Genomic DNA, 17,926 nt, shown 5'->3' with positions numbered 1-17,926 from the left:
CATTTTGAAATTAGCAAAATATTAAAATTGTATCAAATTTTTTTAAAATTTTAACAAATAAAATTTTGAAAAATTTTAAATTTATTTTTTTCTGCCTGAGATGGCTAGAAAGACTTGTCTGTTGATGAAGATCAAGAAAATATATGATTTATAGGGTCGAAAATGAGTCCTTCACTGGGTTACAAGCTTCTGATTAAAATAATAATACCCGGAAAGGGTATAAAAAACAGCATATTAAAGGATATAAGCCCAGTCTTATAAAGATTTACAAATCGCATTTTGATGATGAAATTGCTATATTTTTTAATACATGGAATTAAGCATATTTAATATTTAGTAAAGGGTATACAAAAAGTTTTTTTATTTTCCATAATAAAAAAACACAAAATTCAAGGAAGAGTTTCTTTCAAAAATATATTTATTTTGTTTGTTTATGATCAATGAGCTGAATATGACAATATAATGGCTCGTTGTGTCATAAGTTTTGCTAAAAACTAAATAATCATAGAGTAATCATTTTTAATATGTATATGGGCACATATATATAGTTGATTCATTCACGTTACGTCAGTTGGGCTGAGAGTCTGGCTTACTAACTAAATAACCTCTAAGTACTACAAGCTAGACATCTTGACTTAATTTTAAAACTCATAGGTATATAAATGTATTTAACAGGCAATTTTCTGGTATATATATATATATATTTTTTGTTTTTTCTTTGTTGTTTATGTACAAATCGCTTAAAGTTAGCTAGGTGTATATGTATATGTAGAATATATAGTCGGGGGATCTGGATCACACAAAACAATGAGGACAAAGAACTGTTTGTTTTCCATTTTGTTGTGCTTTTAGTTTAATTTTATTTCATAATTATATTGCAGGACGTGTTTTCTTCTCCGTAACAAGCCATTTCAGTCTTAGCGTTTCAAATAACCAAAAATAAAAAGGGGGTAATAATTGTATAATGAAATGAAAAGAAATAAAAATGTGGGGGGAAAAATAATAAAACGAATAAGCTTACGGTCTAATATTTTGTTTGATTTTTTGTGTGTATGTTTTTATGTTTGTTTTTGCTTTCTTTATTTTGCATTTGCAGAAAATTTCGAAACAATGGTTTGCTAGGATACTTCACGCCTCAAAATTCCTTTCTTCTCCTTCCGTTTTTTATATGGGATTTCTTTCGTTTTCTTGTTTGGTTTTAACATAAATCTAATATCAGTTATACAGAGTTGTAGACAATCACACAGGCATACACAGGAAAACATACAAATATATATAAATCTGGTTGTTTTTCGTTATTTTTTACAATCGAACATACAGCATTTTTTAGAGGATTAATAAAAGTCAATAAAAACATACAAATTTCGGGCACTTTCCTAATAAAAGTAGTTATCGATGGGCCCCCTATATCTCTCATGGCACATTTAAAATTGGGATTATTTGTACCAGGTTATAAGCTTAAGTCAAAACAAAAAAAGTGGTAAAAATCTTTTAGACTCTCTCTCTGTCAATAAAATTGAAAATTCCTTTCCGATTCTGTTCATGTGGCCTAAATGAGAAACTTATATCCTTGTTAAGCTTGGTTAGGGGAAGTCCACTTCCCCATTTTTAACCAAACAAGCTTTTTTTTACCAATATGGCGTATGTGGCTCCTGATGCCAGCCATTTTGGTCCTGCACCTTGGCCAAGGCATCGGTCAGGGTGGACCGCATTTGTTGGCTTGAATTGCGATTCTGACCCTTATCATAGGGCGACAGGGCGTTGTAATAAAAGGGCGATCGCTTGCTGATGGTATAGTTTTTGCCCTGAAAATATTTAATATATTATTTATAAATATATAATAATTTCAATTATGTTTTATTGTTAAAACTCACATCATTATTATCCCAATATTCTGTATCGTTGGTGCGATAGCAAATGCAGAATTCCAGGCGCTTCGAGGATGGCGGCAGGGTAATCTTAAAGGAGAATGTATCGAAGACAACATGGGCACAGGTGGCCGGGCCATAGGCTCTGGCAAATGTGCAAAAGATATCCTGTTGGCTCTTCCAGTCGTCCCAGGTCACACGGACAATGATCTCCTTTTGAAAGTCGATATTCTTCACCTTAATGGTGCCCACCACAATCGACTCCTCATCCTTGACAATCACATTCTCCAGGGAAACATAGTCACGCTCTATCTTTTGTCTGCACAGGAATAAATATTATAATATTTTATAAGATTTTAGTTATTTTTAGTATCTCACCTAAATGATAGATAGTCTGAGGCCGGCTGCTTAAAGTCCACCGTCCATTGATCTGGCGGATGTGGACTGACCAGGCCCTGTGTTATCTGCTCCAAGAACTTCATGCTCCAAAAGGGCGGCACATTCGAGGGTTCGGACATCACACGAACCTCGGTCAGCGATAGGCCCTCATCATCGGCAAAGATCACATGCTTCTTGGGGCCACGGCTGTCCGAATAAAATAAAAAGAATACCAAAGAAATCACATCAGATGAGTACATCACAATAAATTATATATATATATATATATAAATTACCTATTCATTATTAAAATATATATTTATTTATATTTAAAAGAAATGTAGATTTGACCCCTAGCATTATCAGTTTGACTTGACCCCCCATTCCCATTTGGAAATATGTATTTAATTACTTAATGGTCATTGACTTCGATTCTTTGGTCCGCAAAGATTTCTATTTTTAAGCTAAACAGTTTGATTTTATTGGTTTGTTTTGATTTTTTTAGTTTAGCTAAATGCGTCGTTGTCAAATGCATTTTTTAAAGACCTGTCAGATAATTAGGATCTTCTGTGTAAGTCTAAGAATTATTTGCCATTTTCCAACTAACCAACGGTTTTCTTTTCTTTTCGTTTAACTTCCCTTTTCTTAAGAAATATATTTTATCTTTAATAAAAAATGCTGTTCCCGAAAAATTCCCTGCGTCATAAAAAGAGTAATGTGTATGGAATATGTGTTGTTGGTTTTTTTAAATTTTATTTTTAGCAGTCACGTAGTACGATCTTGCCAAAGATTTGCCTTAAATCTATATGTAAAACACGCCTACTTTTCACCAATGCCTTCCTTTATTTTTTTGTTTTTGGTTTTATGGAAAGACTCAACCCACGAGTCTTTGGCTTAAATGTAAATAAAAACACACCCCACTAAGATATATATATATATAAGTATAAACTCGTGATTCAAAATGTAGGAAATCGTTAAAATATATTTTGGAATTTCCGAAATTTGGAACAGAAACAAATTTGGAACCATTTTCAGTCTGGCAAAACACTGAAAATCCCTTGGAATATTTTCTGCACATATTTATATTGAAATATATATATAGAGTTTTCTGTGTGGTAGATATCTATATAAAATATTAAGATACAATACAGTTTTCAATGTAAAGAAGTGTAAAGTGTCTGTAAAGTGTGAAATATGTATTTATTTTAAGGCCCAAATATTGTATATCCCTTGTTCCTAAATATTTTATTATTTATTATATTTTTTACAATTATTTCAACTAATTTGTTATAGTGAAATAGCAGTAGGATTATCAAAAACCTACTATTGTATATCAGCTCTATTTATTAGGCTATTCCTATTTATCTATCTATAAAAGGTCGGAAGGTGTTTTAGAGAAATACTTTTTATGGTTCTATATTTTTAATAATAATAATTGTATTTTTTTTAATTTTTATTCTTAAGTTCTGATGAAGGAACTGAGTTCTCTGCTATATTATTCCCTCTATCAGCCATAGCATTTAAAATGTACATTTTTTCCTTTTAGAAAGTTGACCATAAAATCGATAAGATATTGAGACTAATTTTGGCTAATCAGACCAGTTAGGGGCTCGATTTTTTAATAGCTCTCTTGACTGTTGTCAAACCAAAATAAACCCAAACTAATGCTGAGAAAATGAAAAAGTTTCCGTCAGTTGAAGGCAGGTTACTATATCCCCAAACACAAATACAAATGGTGCAGAATTTATTTGGTCTGCAAATTGAAGGAGAGAATCGGAGGGGAAAACGCATCTCGAGTGCTAAATATATAGTATATGAGAAGTACAAATAGCCAACAATTTTTAATGGCTATTGCCAGGCTGGCTCTCTCTCTCTCTCTGTTTATTGAACGCCGGCTGGTTGGTAGTATTTATTCGCCGGAGATCGCACCACCTCGACTCGAGTCGACTCGAAACGGATCGAAACGGATCGAAACGGATCGAAACGGATCGAGTCGACTATCGACGATCACGCATCGAGGGCATGATCGCCTGCTGTTACTGCATTTTCTTCAACAGGTTTCTTTCCGTGGCGATCGCTTATCTGGCGTGTGTGGGCCTCGACGCCCAACCAGAAATCAGAAATCAGAAAACCGAAATCAGAGACCACAGAGACGACGGGTCTTTCCTGTAACGTGTCAACTTTTAAAAAGAGATCGCCCGAAGAAGTAATAAAAATAAAAGATATTCATTTGCATTTCCATTTCCATTCATTTTTCCCCCAACATTTTTCCCCCCCGTCGAAGGGAAACAAGTTTGAATGCATTTGGTTCAACACCTAAATGGGCAGTCGCATTACGGTTTGCATTTAATTTTCGAGAGTCCGGTTTACAACAAGTCCATAAATTTGTCAGCTTCTCAATATGCAAGGTATCACTCGGGAAAGGAGAAACAAGTTTTGAAGCCATTAAAAGGGATTTTTAATAAAACTCAAAATCTTAAGGAAATTGTGCCTAAAAATACTTAACAATTCCGCAGCTTTCAATCTTTTAGCCTTGCTCGAGTCCCCCAAATTTTTTGTAATTAAGTCAATAACCTGTCCACCCTGTTGAAATTTTTACAACTGTCTAATTTGATGGTCAAAACTTGGTGACCTTTACTATTGGTTTAGTTTGTGATTTTTTGTGATTTTTTGTTTTACGAATCAAGGCATTTCCGTCTTGTATTTGGCAAAATTTTCAAGTTTTTCTTTTTTTCGAAAATATTAGGTCTTTTCTTGGCACGTTTTAGTTCCCCTACGCAAGTCAAAGTCCACTACTCAGCATCTTAAAATAGTTTTATTTGGATTTTTTGTTCCCTTTCTTTAGTGACATTTAATTTTATAAAAAAAAGTCTATAAACTTTTTTAAATTTACAGAATTTTTTGAAAAATTTCCTAGGTGATGGTGCGCCAACATTTTTACAGCAAACGCCACCCAAACCCCACAGCCTCACATTTTCCGATCGATTCACGTGAGTCTCGCATGAACATCTTCCCTCTCTGCTAGATGTGTGTATATATAACCTTATAGCTGTGTGTGTGCTTTGTAATGTTGAAATATTTTTAGTTTACGTTACACCCGAAAAAAAATAAAATAAAATATTGATGTGTATAATGACGCCTTTCGCTTGAGAGAGAGAGAGTGCGATCACGCTTCTAGCCTAATAATTCTTCGGCCTTGACGTGACCCGTCTGCGTCGTTTAATGGTTTGATCTTGATGATTTTTGGCTTTTCTTTTCTTTTTTGTTGTGGGAAGGTAATTATGAAAAGAAGAAAGCATATTTTCATAGGCTGTCAAATGTGATTGAAGGAATCGGTTTCAGAAGACGTGCCAAGGAGTGACAGCACAATGATAAATGAAGTGAAGATGCAGTCAAAGGGTTACATCTATTTACCTCCAAGTTACTTAATTTTCTCTCAGTGCATTTCGTAACTGATAAAACCAGGCATATGAAATACGCAACCGCAAAGTGTATACACAAAAGCTGAAAGCACGCGTCTGGTTTACATTGATAATAAATAATTACGGAGTAATTGCATTCATTTTGGAGAAGCTGTGAGGGTTTTAAGCTCGTCTAGACATTGCCCAAATAGAAATTCTCCTCTATCTTTTGACGCAAATGCATCTATCATTTATTATTCTCTATCTTAATGTACACATTTACAAATATTTACGTATTTTTAGCAATTTTTCTTTTATTTTAAATGTCAAATTCAAGTGCAAAGAAGGAATTTCAGTTCCTAGGGCTGGCTAAAAGCGAAAGATATTATTTTTCAGGGCCTCGCATATGAATCGATAATGTTTAAAGAATATATATTATATATATAGAAAGAGAAAATGAAAATAATGGCGCCTTGCCGTGCTATACTATATCTGTGCGGTTTTTTTATCTGAAAGATACTAGATAGAGCCTCCGAGCGATTCGCGATGCAGTGGCGTGTTTTTCTTTTGGCACATTTCTGCACTCATTTAGATGATTTATATTTTGTTTTTGTGGAATTGCATGTTCTTATATTTAGCTTAACATTTTCGCTTTTGCTCGTATATGTACGTAAATTTTCCCTAGAGTATATTTTATGGGTTTTATGGGAAGAAGCTGTATGCAATTGCCTTTCTGTTCTTATTTACCAAATGACATGTGCTCTGTGGTGACGTCTATGGGAAAGTTGTTTGACTGCCAAGAGATTGTATTTATTTTTTTTTTGCTGCTTCTACTTGAACTATTGTTAATGAATTAAATACTATATATATTTATTTTGTTTATAAATGGGGAAACGGGAAATGGCATTTAGGCGGCTTTTTTTGCTTTGATTACTTGAGTTTTATAGGTTTCTAGGATGGATTTGTGTTTTTAATTGCTTTCCTGTTTTCTTAATTTTCTGTATGTATTTTACTATTTACTATTTTTTATCAAAGATATTTCTTCTTATAGAAAACCCTCATATATGATATGATCTTATGACTTTCTTTCAGACCAACCACAGTCTACCAAGTTACCCAGACAAACCTTCTTCAGCTTCTCCTGTTACCCAACTCTCTCTGTATCTTTTTTCCAAGTTTTCTTATGATTTTCTCTGATATCTATATCTATTCAATAACTTTTGCTGCTGAATGAATCACTTATGGGGCGTTACACCCGTTCTGACCACAAAAAAGACTCTCAACTAGTTCAGTTGGTGGTTTTATAAGTGCGGCGCCATTATCTTCAGTGGCATGACGTCAAAGTGCTTGAACCCGCCCCTCCACGATCGTATTACCTTTATGATGATGTAATCTTATCAGTTCAAACTCACCTCAGTTCGCAATGGTCGCTATCCTTGCTGCACATACAGCCATGACTGGCACTGTCCGTGACATCGCTGTCCGTTGGCAAGAGATCTGTGGTGATGGGTCTGGCCGATGAACTGCTGTTCAGATTCTGGGATTTATGCAGGCAGGATTTGCGGCTGAGACAGGATTTGGGCTGATTGGTGAGCAGCGGGGCGGAGGCCATACGCTCCAGGTAACTCCGACCGGATCGACTGCCCACGCCCAAGGGCGTGGCACCAGCCTTCTGTTGATTGGGGCCCTGTCCCTGGACCGCCGCCGAGGCGTTGTTGACCATGGCTTTGGAGGCCAGACTTATCACTTGGGGCCGGCAGTAGCGAGACGCACGGTTGGGCTCGTCATTGTAGCTGTATTAACACAGAGGAGAGAAATATTAATTAATTAAATTGTAAATGAAATTTGATTAAATTTAAAGAAGATACTTAAGCTTTGACTAAAATATTTTAAATGTACAATAGAACCTTCAGTTTGGTCCAACAAAAGGTCTTCAATTCAACATATTATTATCTTTTAAAACCTCCAGTTTCTAAAAACAAAATATCACCAGATGCTACACATTTTTTGTGATCTTTTTTCTTTATATAGATAAAGAAATAAAGACCTCTCCTCGGATCATTCTTTTATTTTCGGCATCTACGCATCAAGTTGCACTTTTATCAGTCCTGATAAGAGGCTTTGGTTTTAAATTTTTACTGCTATATTATTTGCCTCCATTGTCCGGAGGCCTATACTACTTGGACTGGTACTTATATAGCTCTTGATATATATATATACATATATGTATATACATACATATACCTATATTGTCTATAAAGAAACATTGCTGATAAGACAACGGGGAGTTGCGCGCGACCTCCCCACTTGATTTTGGTTTGTCGTGTGGGGGGAATAATATTAAATATAATATTGAATTGAAGCATATTTGTTTGGGCTCACCGTTGAGTCATCGCTGAAAATGTATTTTCAGGCAGACTCACTCACTCACCCAGTCATCCCACTTATCATACCATTTTTTGGCTAGACATGAAACTAACAAAAGTCAATGTTTGATAAGACTCAAACTAATAATACTGATGGACTTTTGCTTGCTAAAAAAAACATATGCTGATCCTATGCTGATACCACTATTTTTTGGCTTGGGCCTGGCTATGAGAACTTTTCCGTCTGCTCTGTTTCATTATCACTGCTTTTTTTTTTGGCTAATTGCTGTAGTCTCGACCCTTTATCAGCATATTTTGCGCCTGAGTTGGCAACTTAAAAATTTGAAGTGTTTTTAATGTCATACCACCGAGTTACATCGGTTATTTCTAGTATTGATCATGGGTAATGGGTATTCGTAATCCTCCTGTGAAAATTTCAAGGGAATTGCCTCAGAAAAAGCTGAGTTACTTGATTTGGTTGAAGGGGTTTTTAGGGGCATGCCCTGATAAGAATGGTTTTCCTAAGGGATTTTCTATAATAAATGAGTTATAACTATCTTGGGTTTACTCTATCTTAAGATCTTTAATCCAAACTGATTATTAGAGAGTAAAATTTTCAGTTTCTTGTGCTCGTTTTGTTTTGCTTTATATATACTTATACATTTATTTTTAGCTTGCCATAAATTATACGATTTTTGTTATTGTACATTTATCATTCTAACAAAAATAAAAGTTTCTCTCTACAAAATGCAGCTTGTGCAGCAAATGAAGCGCCGCAAATTTGTTTTATTGGACCAATTGCTTTCGCCCCTATATAGATATATATACCCCTAGCTTCCCTTTACCGATTTATCATAACTTTTGGGATGGCTCGTGTGCCCCTGAGAAACAGCAAAAGAAAAAAAGTATCATCTGAGCGCCACGCGCTTATTTGTCGCCAAGCGAGCAACACATCTCCCCAACTCGTGAACGATTCTCCAAACCCAAAAGCTTTTTCTTTCTTCCTCTCTCTGGTAGAGAGATCACCTCAGCATCTTGTGAAATGTTTGTTTTGGGTCTTGCCTTGCCTTGATCTTGAATGGTTTCACTTCATATTTTTGTTCGCCAATCTGTTGTCAACCAAGAAACGAGCCTGAGTCGCGGGAATATTTTTAGTACCCCTGCATTCATCGTGTTCTTGAAATGTTTTCACATTTAGTTCGTTTTTAATATTTAGAATATTTAGCAGTTGGCTTAAATATTTCCAAATGACAGCTGGTACAGGTGTCATAATTGCTTCAATATTTAAAGACCTCAATAGGTATGTCTAGTAAACAATTGTGGCCTTAAAAGAAATTAATTCTGTTACATTCTTTAAATAGAAGTGTTAGTTAAGTCTTTGTTTATTCAGGTGCAACTTGGAATTCTTCTATTCTTCATAAGAATTACAGAAAAAAAATATTATAAACCATTAATAGTATGAGTCTTAGGTTTGTAATGTAATTTTAAACACATTTGTATATAAGATCTTCTTTCAAATATTTGTTATTAAATGTTTTCCAAAGTCCAAGTTCAAATAAATTCAAATTGATTTTAACTAAACCACTTTGTATATAAGATCTTAATTTAAAATAGTTTCTAATCAACATTTTTTAAACCCTTCTTTTTAATGAAATGTTTTCATATAATCCCTTTTGTTGTATAACAACGGAAATGTTTAAAACAACTTTTATTTCTTGTTATAATCATGTAATCTGAAAATTTATCGACTGCTTAATCAACATTTTTTGCTGTTTCTTTTTTAACACGTATACACACAGCTGTTAAAAATGTATCAGGTAAAAATACCTGATGAGTTTTATCAATTGATAAGAAAATAAAAAGAAAGTTTGTTTTAAGGCGTGATACCGGTAAAAAACTCAAGTTTTCCATGGCATGAAAAACTCTTTTTAGATTTCACTAGGTTAATTTATTTTGATTGGCAGCCGAAACTCGTGAGTTCACTTAAATCAATTTAGTAATAAATTCGGCCAAGTGCCGTGGATATTTATTTATTATTATTTATTTATTTTATTGTTGTAAACTTACTTTATCGATTGACGCTGATGTCCGCTCATGAAATCCGCCAGAAAACTAACGGGTGGACTGTGACTGAATATGGGCGGACTGTGTGAAATCATTTTATATATAGGGCTTCGATCTGTGCTCTGATTACAAAATGTTCTCTACAAACAAGGAACTTTATGTGTTTGGAAGCCCCTGTGAAAATAAAGACATATAGAAAATTAAACGATTTGTTTTTTTGTTTTCAAACGAAGCAATAAATGGCAAAAACAAATATTTTAGATTGGCAAGTAATAATATATGTAAAATGGAATGCATGAGCGCTTAATAATATATATATTTATGTAATTATTTTTTTAAAGCTAATCGCAGGTGGTAATCTATTTTAATGATGTTTACACACACTAATGATGGTCGAAATGGTTGTAAATTATATTGATTTTTTCAAATTTAATCAATAATAACATTTAGGCATTATTTAATTAAGCAATTTTAGCAATTTAATAGAATTTTGACATGATATGGATATTATTATATTATTTATTTTCTACTTTTGTTTATGTTTTGGGGTGAAGTTCGCCACTAACCGTTATTTCTTATCTCTTTCTGCGTCTATTATTCACTATCTTCTTCTCCTTCTGGGCAAGGAGGAAAGGAACTTTTCTTTTTTCTTTTGTTTTTCTTGTGCTGTCAATCACTTTTCTTTAAGATGTGATTTTCTTGATTTAAAACCTTTATTTTTTATTTTTTACTTTTTCATATGTACATCACGCTTGTGCGTCAGACAATGAAAATAATGGACTTTTATTGAATTTATTAAAATCCTCCAATGTTGAGGGGGCACTTTTCGTGGACACTCGCACACAAACGGCAAACGAACGATTTTTTATGGATTTTCGCGCGGCTTTTTCTCAAATATTACTTAATTTTTGGCGTGTGTGTTTTTGTTTTAAACAATTAACTGTTACAACAAAAAAACAGCAACAATTGGTTCGCGTCGCGTTCCCCGTTCCGTCTCGTTCCACTCCGTTCCGTTCCGTTCCTCCTATGAACCGTACGCTTCGGCGCTGCGAAAACGAATGAAAATGGTTCGGAGGTGCGACTTGCCGTTAAGACCCGATCCGATCGCTACACACAGAGAAAGAGGGAGCGTGATCACTTTCTTGCTCTCCCTCTCTCTCTCTCTCTCTCGCTCTCTCTCTCTCGGGATCTACTACGTGGCTTGCATTTTTTGATTGCATTTTAATATTATCATTTACTTGCTTATGTGTTGGTAGTTTTAGTTTTAGTTTTAGTTTTAGTTGCTTTGATTAGTTTTGGCGCCGCCGGCGGTGACAAAAGTCAAAACGGGTGTCAGGCCCCCGAGACATGATCACGGGGATCTTATATAGAATAGGAATCTCCCGCCTCGTGGATCGCAAGTGTGAAATTCAGGGGAAAATGCCAAACAGTTTTTCCGATTTTCAGCTGTTTGGCCATTTATTTACCGTTGTGTTTAGGTATGTTGTACGTGCTGATCAGTTTAAGTCCTTAAATAATTATTATAGATTTTAAGTTTTGTATGTAATTTATTTATTTAAATAATTTATAAATATTTGTAATCTAAATTTCTGTAGGGTATTATTATTATTATGTTTTTTGTTTTTTCACAATTGTTTTATTTGAAATATTGTTTTTTTTTTCCAGTACCGCTCTCTAAATATTTTTATGTTCTCCCCAAAATTTCACTCCGTCGTCTGAGTTCTTTCCAGTCATACTTTTTCACTCAATCCAAAATATAATTTTTGAGTGGATTCTGGTTTTATTTATGTCTCCAGCCCACGCATTTTTTTATATAGCTCTCATTTCTTGTCACCTTTAAATCAATTAGCCCTTTAAAAAAGATGTTGTGTAAGATATTTATTTTACAACTGGTTTAAGAGTATTGAAAATTACACAGTAAAAGAGGAGCTATGGGAATTATAAGAGTTTTTGAATAGAGAGATAAGCTATTCCATTTTTGTTTAACTAAGATATATAATACAACATTCAAAAGAAATATTTTTAATGAAATTAAACCATAATAACCTTCATCAACAATAAATATCCATAAAAATGTATTTATTATTAAATTAGGTATATTCATAATAAAATTTATGTTGATCTTTTTTGGAAATATACATATAATCTTCTTTATATTAACAAAATCAGTAACTTAATACCTGTAAAAGGGGCTCAAAATTCCTCTGATAAAAAAAGAAACTAATGAACCATTTGAATTGATTTTTCTCGTCGCCTTTCCTTTTTTCATCTAGGCCCCCAGACCAATTTCGACCCACATGATATCTGACGTACCCACATCAAAGAAAAAAACATAAAAAAATGTCCCAGACAAAAGCGGAAACTGTCGAATGCAACCAAAACTCAACACAGAAATGCAGTCTGAAAAACTGTGACTGGGCTGTTGGACCTCTTTTATATGGAGAGCTAGTTTTATCTATGGAATAAGAGTGGTGTTTGGTGTGCGTGCCGGGATAGCATTCACTCATGGCGGTGTTTCTTGAGTCTTTTTTTTTTTTTTTGGTCTTCTGCTAATGCGTGATTTGAAATCACATCTCTAACCGCATGATAATGCATCTCTCTGAAGGGTTCACGCTTTTTGTCTCTCGAGTGTCACTCAAACAAAAAACTTACTTTGAATGCGCACTTTCTTAATTTCTTCAACGGTTGCCGGTTGCCAACTCAGCAGCATCTCATTGAAATTCATTGTATGAGCGGGTTAAAAGAGGCTAAAAGCAGTGGGCGGAGAGGCAGAGTCGATCGGCTAAATTTGTTAAGTGCACTGCCAAAAAAATCGAACTCTTAGGTAAGATTTTAATTGAGTTTAATATACATGTAAATATTTAAAAAGGTAACACTTAAACAAAGATATGTCTTAAATGCACAGTTTTTCAAAGGATCCGTTGTTAGTATTTCACAGCCTTAATTAGTTTTGTGCTAGAACCAAGTGGGAATTTTAAAGGCTGAAGCCCTAAAGTGATACTATTTAATACCAAGTTTAAATTGATATTAACATCATGCAAAATTATAATATTTGTTTAAAAATAATAGTATTATAAACAAAATGTTTTCAGTATAATTTTTTAAATATTTTCTTCCCAGTGCAGAGGGGTGTTTAAAGAGAAGGAGGTTGAAAAGCCGGGCCGGCCGGCTCAGTTGCTTGCCTAGGTTGAAAGCCGGTTTCGAGAGATCCCTGCGTGCATAAAGAAGTGGTTACTTGAGTGCCTCGTTGCAGTTTGCCGGTCACTTCATGTGAGTAGAGCATATGAGATCCTCCAGGGGTGTCGTTATAAGGGGGAAACAAATATGTAAGGATAAGCAATATAATATTCTATCACATATCTTAAAAATTTAAATTGGAATCTTACAAATAACAGTAACTTTAGACTGGTTTTCAATTAATTTTGTTAGCTGATTAAATCAAATTAAGAAATGTGTTTTTATACCCTTGCTGGGTATTATAATTTTAGTAAGAAGCTTGTCAGCTTGTGAAGGAGTCATTTCCGACCCTATAAATCATATATATTCTTGATCAGCATTAACAGTCGAATCGATCTAGACCTGTCTGGACCAAAAATATTTTTTTTCGAAATTTAGTCAAAATTTTTAAAGGGGTTACATCATTCAAATTTTCAAAAATTGAAAAAATGTTTAAATTTTTTAAATTTTAAATAGAGTACGCAGATTTATTAATCTAATAAAAACTAACATGGGAAAGCTTTCCGAATTAAAATTAATGCTTTTTTGACTTAGCTATGAGTTTTTTAAATTTTGATTTTTCGAAAAATTGTCATATAAAAATATCTATAATATGGATTCAAAAAATGGTATATTTAAAGCTATCCTAAGCTAAAATTCGATTGCAAACTGAAAGGGTATATCAAGTTCGGTTACCCGGTTTTACTTTTCTTTATTGTATTTTTTTGCTTTCTACCTGATAAACCATTTAAGAAACTGGAACCTAAAATATATTCAAGAATAGCTTTTAAATACAATAAGCTATGGCACATATTCTGACTTTTGTCTTTAATTAACTTGTACATTTGATAGGAAAGTATTGTCTTCATTTGACATAATTATATGTATATTTAATCGAATCAGTCTTTATAGTAATTTATTTTTTGATACCCCCCTTTAACCTACGCCTTTTTACTAAGGTATTTCTCTTCCTTATATTTTTGCAGGGTTTCTGCAGTCAGTTCCCTCAGTACCTTTATTACTATTACTTCCCTCAGAGAGATACGATTTTCTCTTTCTTAATTACATTTTTTCTCTTTTTCTGCAAATTGTCTCTCTTTGGTTGCACTTGAAAATGCATTTTGCATTTCCCCCCAAGCTGCAGTTTGCTTCCCGCTGGCTAATTTAGTGACACACACTTTTCATATAAATGTATCTTGTCTATTTTAGTACATAATTTCATATTTTACCCGACTTTCTTGTGTACCTCACAGTCTCTCGGGATGCTGTTTTGTAATTATAGTTTGTTGGTTTCAGCGGATGTCGTTCGGGACCATTTAAATTTTTTAATTTATGCGGGCGACTTTCCATTTTCCATTTTAAGGAGTGGTTCAAGTCTGCATTATGATTTAAGGGGATTTTAAAAAATAGGGGTTAGTATATCGGATATTGAAATTAAATATTATTATAATATACAGAATATTCTTAAATTTCTTAAATGAAATTAAACGCTGCTTTGGTTTATTTCCATCATCAAACATCATTCCCTGGCTGCGTGAAGCCTAAAGAAAACATACCATTTTTTTTTTGCTTGTTCTACACACTGAAACTGGAAAACTACGGCTGATTCCTAATGTCTAGACAATTCTTTAGCAATAAAAAAAATAAACACAAACTGATTCGTAGCATAATTAATAGAAAAGTCAAAATAGAGGACCAACCACGCGCCCACAGCAACAAATACTTGAAAAATGTCTGATGAAACCTGCCGAGTAATCTAAATCATTCGGGCCACACTTTATTATCGGTAAAAAAATTCAACAAATTGTAGAGATGATTAGAGTATGTTTTACCTTAGTATATATACTATATAAGACTAGTTACAGGCCTCTGGCAGTGATTTAAATTTAGACACAAGGCGCGCGACCCGATCGGTGCCTTATCAATGCAGAGACCTCCTTGAAATACATTCACCCGAAAGATTGCCACCGAAAAAAGTGCTGATAAACTGCGCAGCATAAACTTAAATCATAAATATAGAACTGGTTTATTTTTGGGACGAGACACAAGACACAAGACAGAGTGATCGCCATGCCGTAACTGACCTAGAGCACCTGATCGAGGCGTGATCGCGAAATGAAGAAAGAAAACCCAGAGGTGGTTCTCTGAGGATGTGAAATATACATATAAGATGATCACTATTCCGATTTGTTTACTTTTTGCCTGCGCTATTTCTTATAAATCATAACTAATTAGGGCGGTTTTCTATACTTTCCACAATGGAAAAATAGGTGAACATGTATTTTTTTAATTTGTTATTATTTTGTTAGCTGGAAAAAGTAGCTACTTTTTTAGGAATAATTTTTTCATCTTCTAAGAAGATCTGATTTCCATAGAACTCATAATTAAATTGAAAGTAACATTTAATTAATTTTATAATGAATTCAAAACAATCCCACCCTCAATCTTTACAGGGCGCACTGCAAGAATTTCTCTTTTGGCAACTGACTTGTCTGTGAAAATTCCTTCTTCCGCTGCGGAAACGGAAAAGTCGCAAAAACTAAAAAAAGGTTTACTAAAAATAAGTTTAAAAATTAACCAAATTAAAGTAACCTTTACAACTACCATTAACTACGGGGTCACAGGCTATAGGAGAGGCCTGAGAGTTCCGTTTTGATTTTGTTGCGTGTTTTGCTCGCAAATGCGATCGCGTAATTTTCCATTGCAACTATAGTGAACGACACTCGGCGATCAGCATTAAAATAAACTTAATTATGCGATTTATTATGCAAATATATACACGCGCGCACACACTTTTATAGAGAGCTTTAAACAGCAGCCGCATCTGAACCCGACCACAACTGATCACGTTTTCGCCGGCTGTCTTTAATAATCTCGGCAGGGGCGATAGTTCCATTGACATCGCCAGACAAGACCGACTCTACAAGTCGCAGTACCTATCTGTAAATATATATATATATATATATATATATACACATATATAGATTATCTGGGCACTAACGCCGCACCGTCTGATATCGCGTGTCGGTCTGCTGATAATGACCATAAACCTCGCCGATTGAGAACTCCCCAAACAACAGCCTAAAAATAGTCAGACGAAACCTCTTCATTATTCCCATGTTAATCACTGAACAAACAAAAAAAAAGGGGTGCCACTTATAAACATCTGTTTTTGTACAGAGTCTAGACTGTGGGGAGAGTTTCAACAATTTGAGTGTTTACTGTGCCTAATGGGTTTTGAATTTCAATTGTGTTTTGTAATACCTGTGGCCAGGTTGATGAAGTAATTAGCAAGCGACACCTTGACTAGCAGAGAAATAGAGAATTTCTAAATGGTTTTAATTACTTTTACTTGTAAGAAAGTATTTATACTTCTTTCTTAATCAAATCAGTTTTATTTTAGAGTTAGTATCTTATATATTTAAGGCATTAAAGGTTAATTTATGTATGAATAAACAACGATATTAAATGTATCTTTTAGAACATTTCATTTGTTTATATTATCTCTATCTGCCAACCCATTTTTAAGCTTATCTCTAAGTCTTAACCTTTCTCATTTTATCTTTTAAAATTGTATCTAAAACTTGATATAATCCAAAAAGTAAACACCTGCCTAATATAATCAACAGCAACAACAGTTAATTGACAGGTTCCAAATTGCATTATTGTACCTGCCATCTGATAATATACGTATATGTTTATTTTGCATAATTATCCAGCTACCTGATAAGCAATTAAAGAAACAATAAACCGAATCTTTTCAGATGTGGCCTGATTGAAATTTATTTTTAGTTCACTTAAAAAACCAAAGTGTGTACTTAAGAAATGTGCTTGCTTTTATAAACAAATATTTATTCGTGTTTATTTTGTATACACAACACAAGAGGATGGTTTAAAGGAGGAGATCAATATTAAATTGATGTCTAAGATTTTTGTTTTTTATTTTTAAATAATTATAAAACATTTCCCTAGCAAAAAACGACCCCCACTAAACAATTCCGCCTTTCTTTCGCGATCTCAGATAGCTGTAAAAAACGAGTGAACATTATTTCCCCATCCCCGCTAATGTTGATTAATAGTTCCGGTTTATGGGACATTAAAATAAAAGTGAGAGAGAGAGAGAGGAGAGAAAAAAAATCAACCTCAAAAATATGCTCAAACATTGCATTCAATGTTAAATGCGTGCATTGCACTGCCAGATACAAATGTATCTCTAGATGGGCCTGTATGTATCTCGCAGTTCGTGTGCCTCTAGATACAACTAGAAACGCATAGACTAGTTTGCAATTTACATGGCCGCCATATGAGTCAGTCGGTAGTGGGACTCCTGTGATTTCTCAGACAGAATCTCTTGAGTTTTCTGTATCTAGAGAAATTTGTTGCGGATCCAACGAATGCGCACTTTAAATTTTTGGCAACAATTTTGATTCAATTAACCTTCCATTTAGCGGAGAGGTCAGTCTTCAGTCTTGACTAAAATCGGATGGCTATTCATCATTTATGTATGGTTTTTTATTAACTATTTATTAATAAATATTATTCAAAGTCTGTAGTTTGTCTAGGTTCTTGGTAGGGTCATTGCACTCATTGTAGAACTTTTGTGGAAAAAATATGTTTGCAAACAAAACTTGAA

General features: G+C 33.9%; 1 protein-coding gene and 2 long non-coding RNA genes across 3 annotated transcripts; 2 read left to right on the top strand and 1 right to left on the bottom strand.

The window, feature by feature from the left end:
* Positions 1 to 400: 400 nt before the first annotated feature.
* Gbs-70E (Glycogen binding subunit 70E) lies at positions 401 to 16,215 on the bottom strand. Its single transcript, XM_020950899.2, has 7 exons — positions 15,898 to 16,215; positions 10,644 to 11,585; positions 10,081 to 10,251; positions 7,060 to 7,440; positions 2,247 to 2,453; positions 1,875 to 2,187; positions 401 to 1,805 (listed from the first exon to the last, which is right to left on the bottom strand). The coding sequence occupies exons 3-7, from the start codon at positions 10,170 to 10,172 to the stop codon at positions 1,629 to 1,631; spliced, it is 1,170 nt and encodes a 389-aa protein (XP_020806558.2). The 5' UTR covers positions 10,173 to 10,251; positions 10,644 to 11,585; positions 15,898 to 16,215; the 3' UTR covers positions 401 to 1,628.
* On the top strand, positions 4,122 to 5,432 carry LOC110182777 (uncharacterized). The gene is made up of 2 exons (XR_015272971.1): positions 4,122 to 4,452; positions 5,164 to 5,432. It is a non-coding gene; the product is annotated as an uncharacterized LOC110182777 (long non-coding RNA).
* LOC147644890 (uncharacterized) lies at positions 11,344 to 13,174 on the top strand. Its single transcript, XR_015272966.1, has 2 exons — positions 11,344 to 11,555; positions 12,351 to 13,174. It is a non-coding gene; the product is annotated as an uncharacterized LOC147644890 (long non-coding RNA).
* Positions 16,216 to 17,926: the final 1,711 nt, after the last annotated feature.

The sequence above is a fragment of the Drosophila serrata genome, unplaced genomic scaffold (assembly GCF_035046125.1).
Source record: "Drosophila serrata isolate PLE 108 unplaced genomic scaffold, ASM3504612v1 contig_71, whole genome shotgun sequence".
Classification (NCBI taxonomy): domain Eukaryota; kingdom Metazoa; phylum Arthropoda; class Insecta; order Diptera; family Drosophilidae; genus Drosophila; species Drosophila serrata.
The sequence above is the reverse complement of the archived record's forward strand: the minus strand, read 5'-3'. Positions and strand labels throughout refer to the sequence as shown.

Coding starts and splice junctions, on each gene's coding strand:
- Gbs-70E (XM_020950899.2), bottom strand. CDS start 10,172: ATGATTTCACACAGTCCGCCCATATTCAGTCACAGTCCACCCGTTAGT. Junction 2,188..2,246: donor TCAGACTATCTATCATTTAG/GTGAGATACTAA, acceptor ATTCCTGTGCAG/ACAAAAGATAGAGCGTGACT. Junction 1,806..1,874: donor AATATTGGGATAATAATGAT/GTGAGTTTTAAC, acceptor AAATATTTTCAG/GGCAAAAACTATACCATCAG.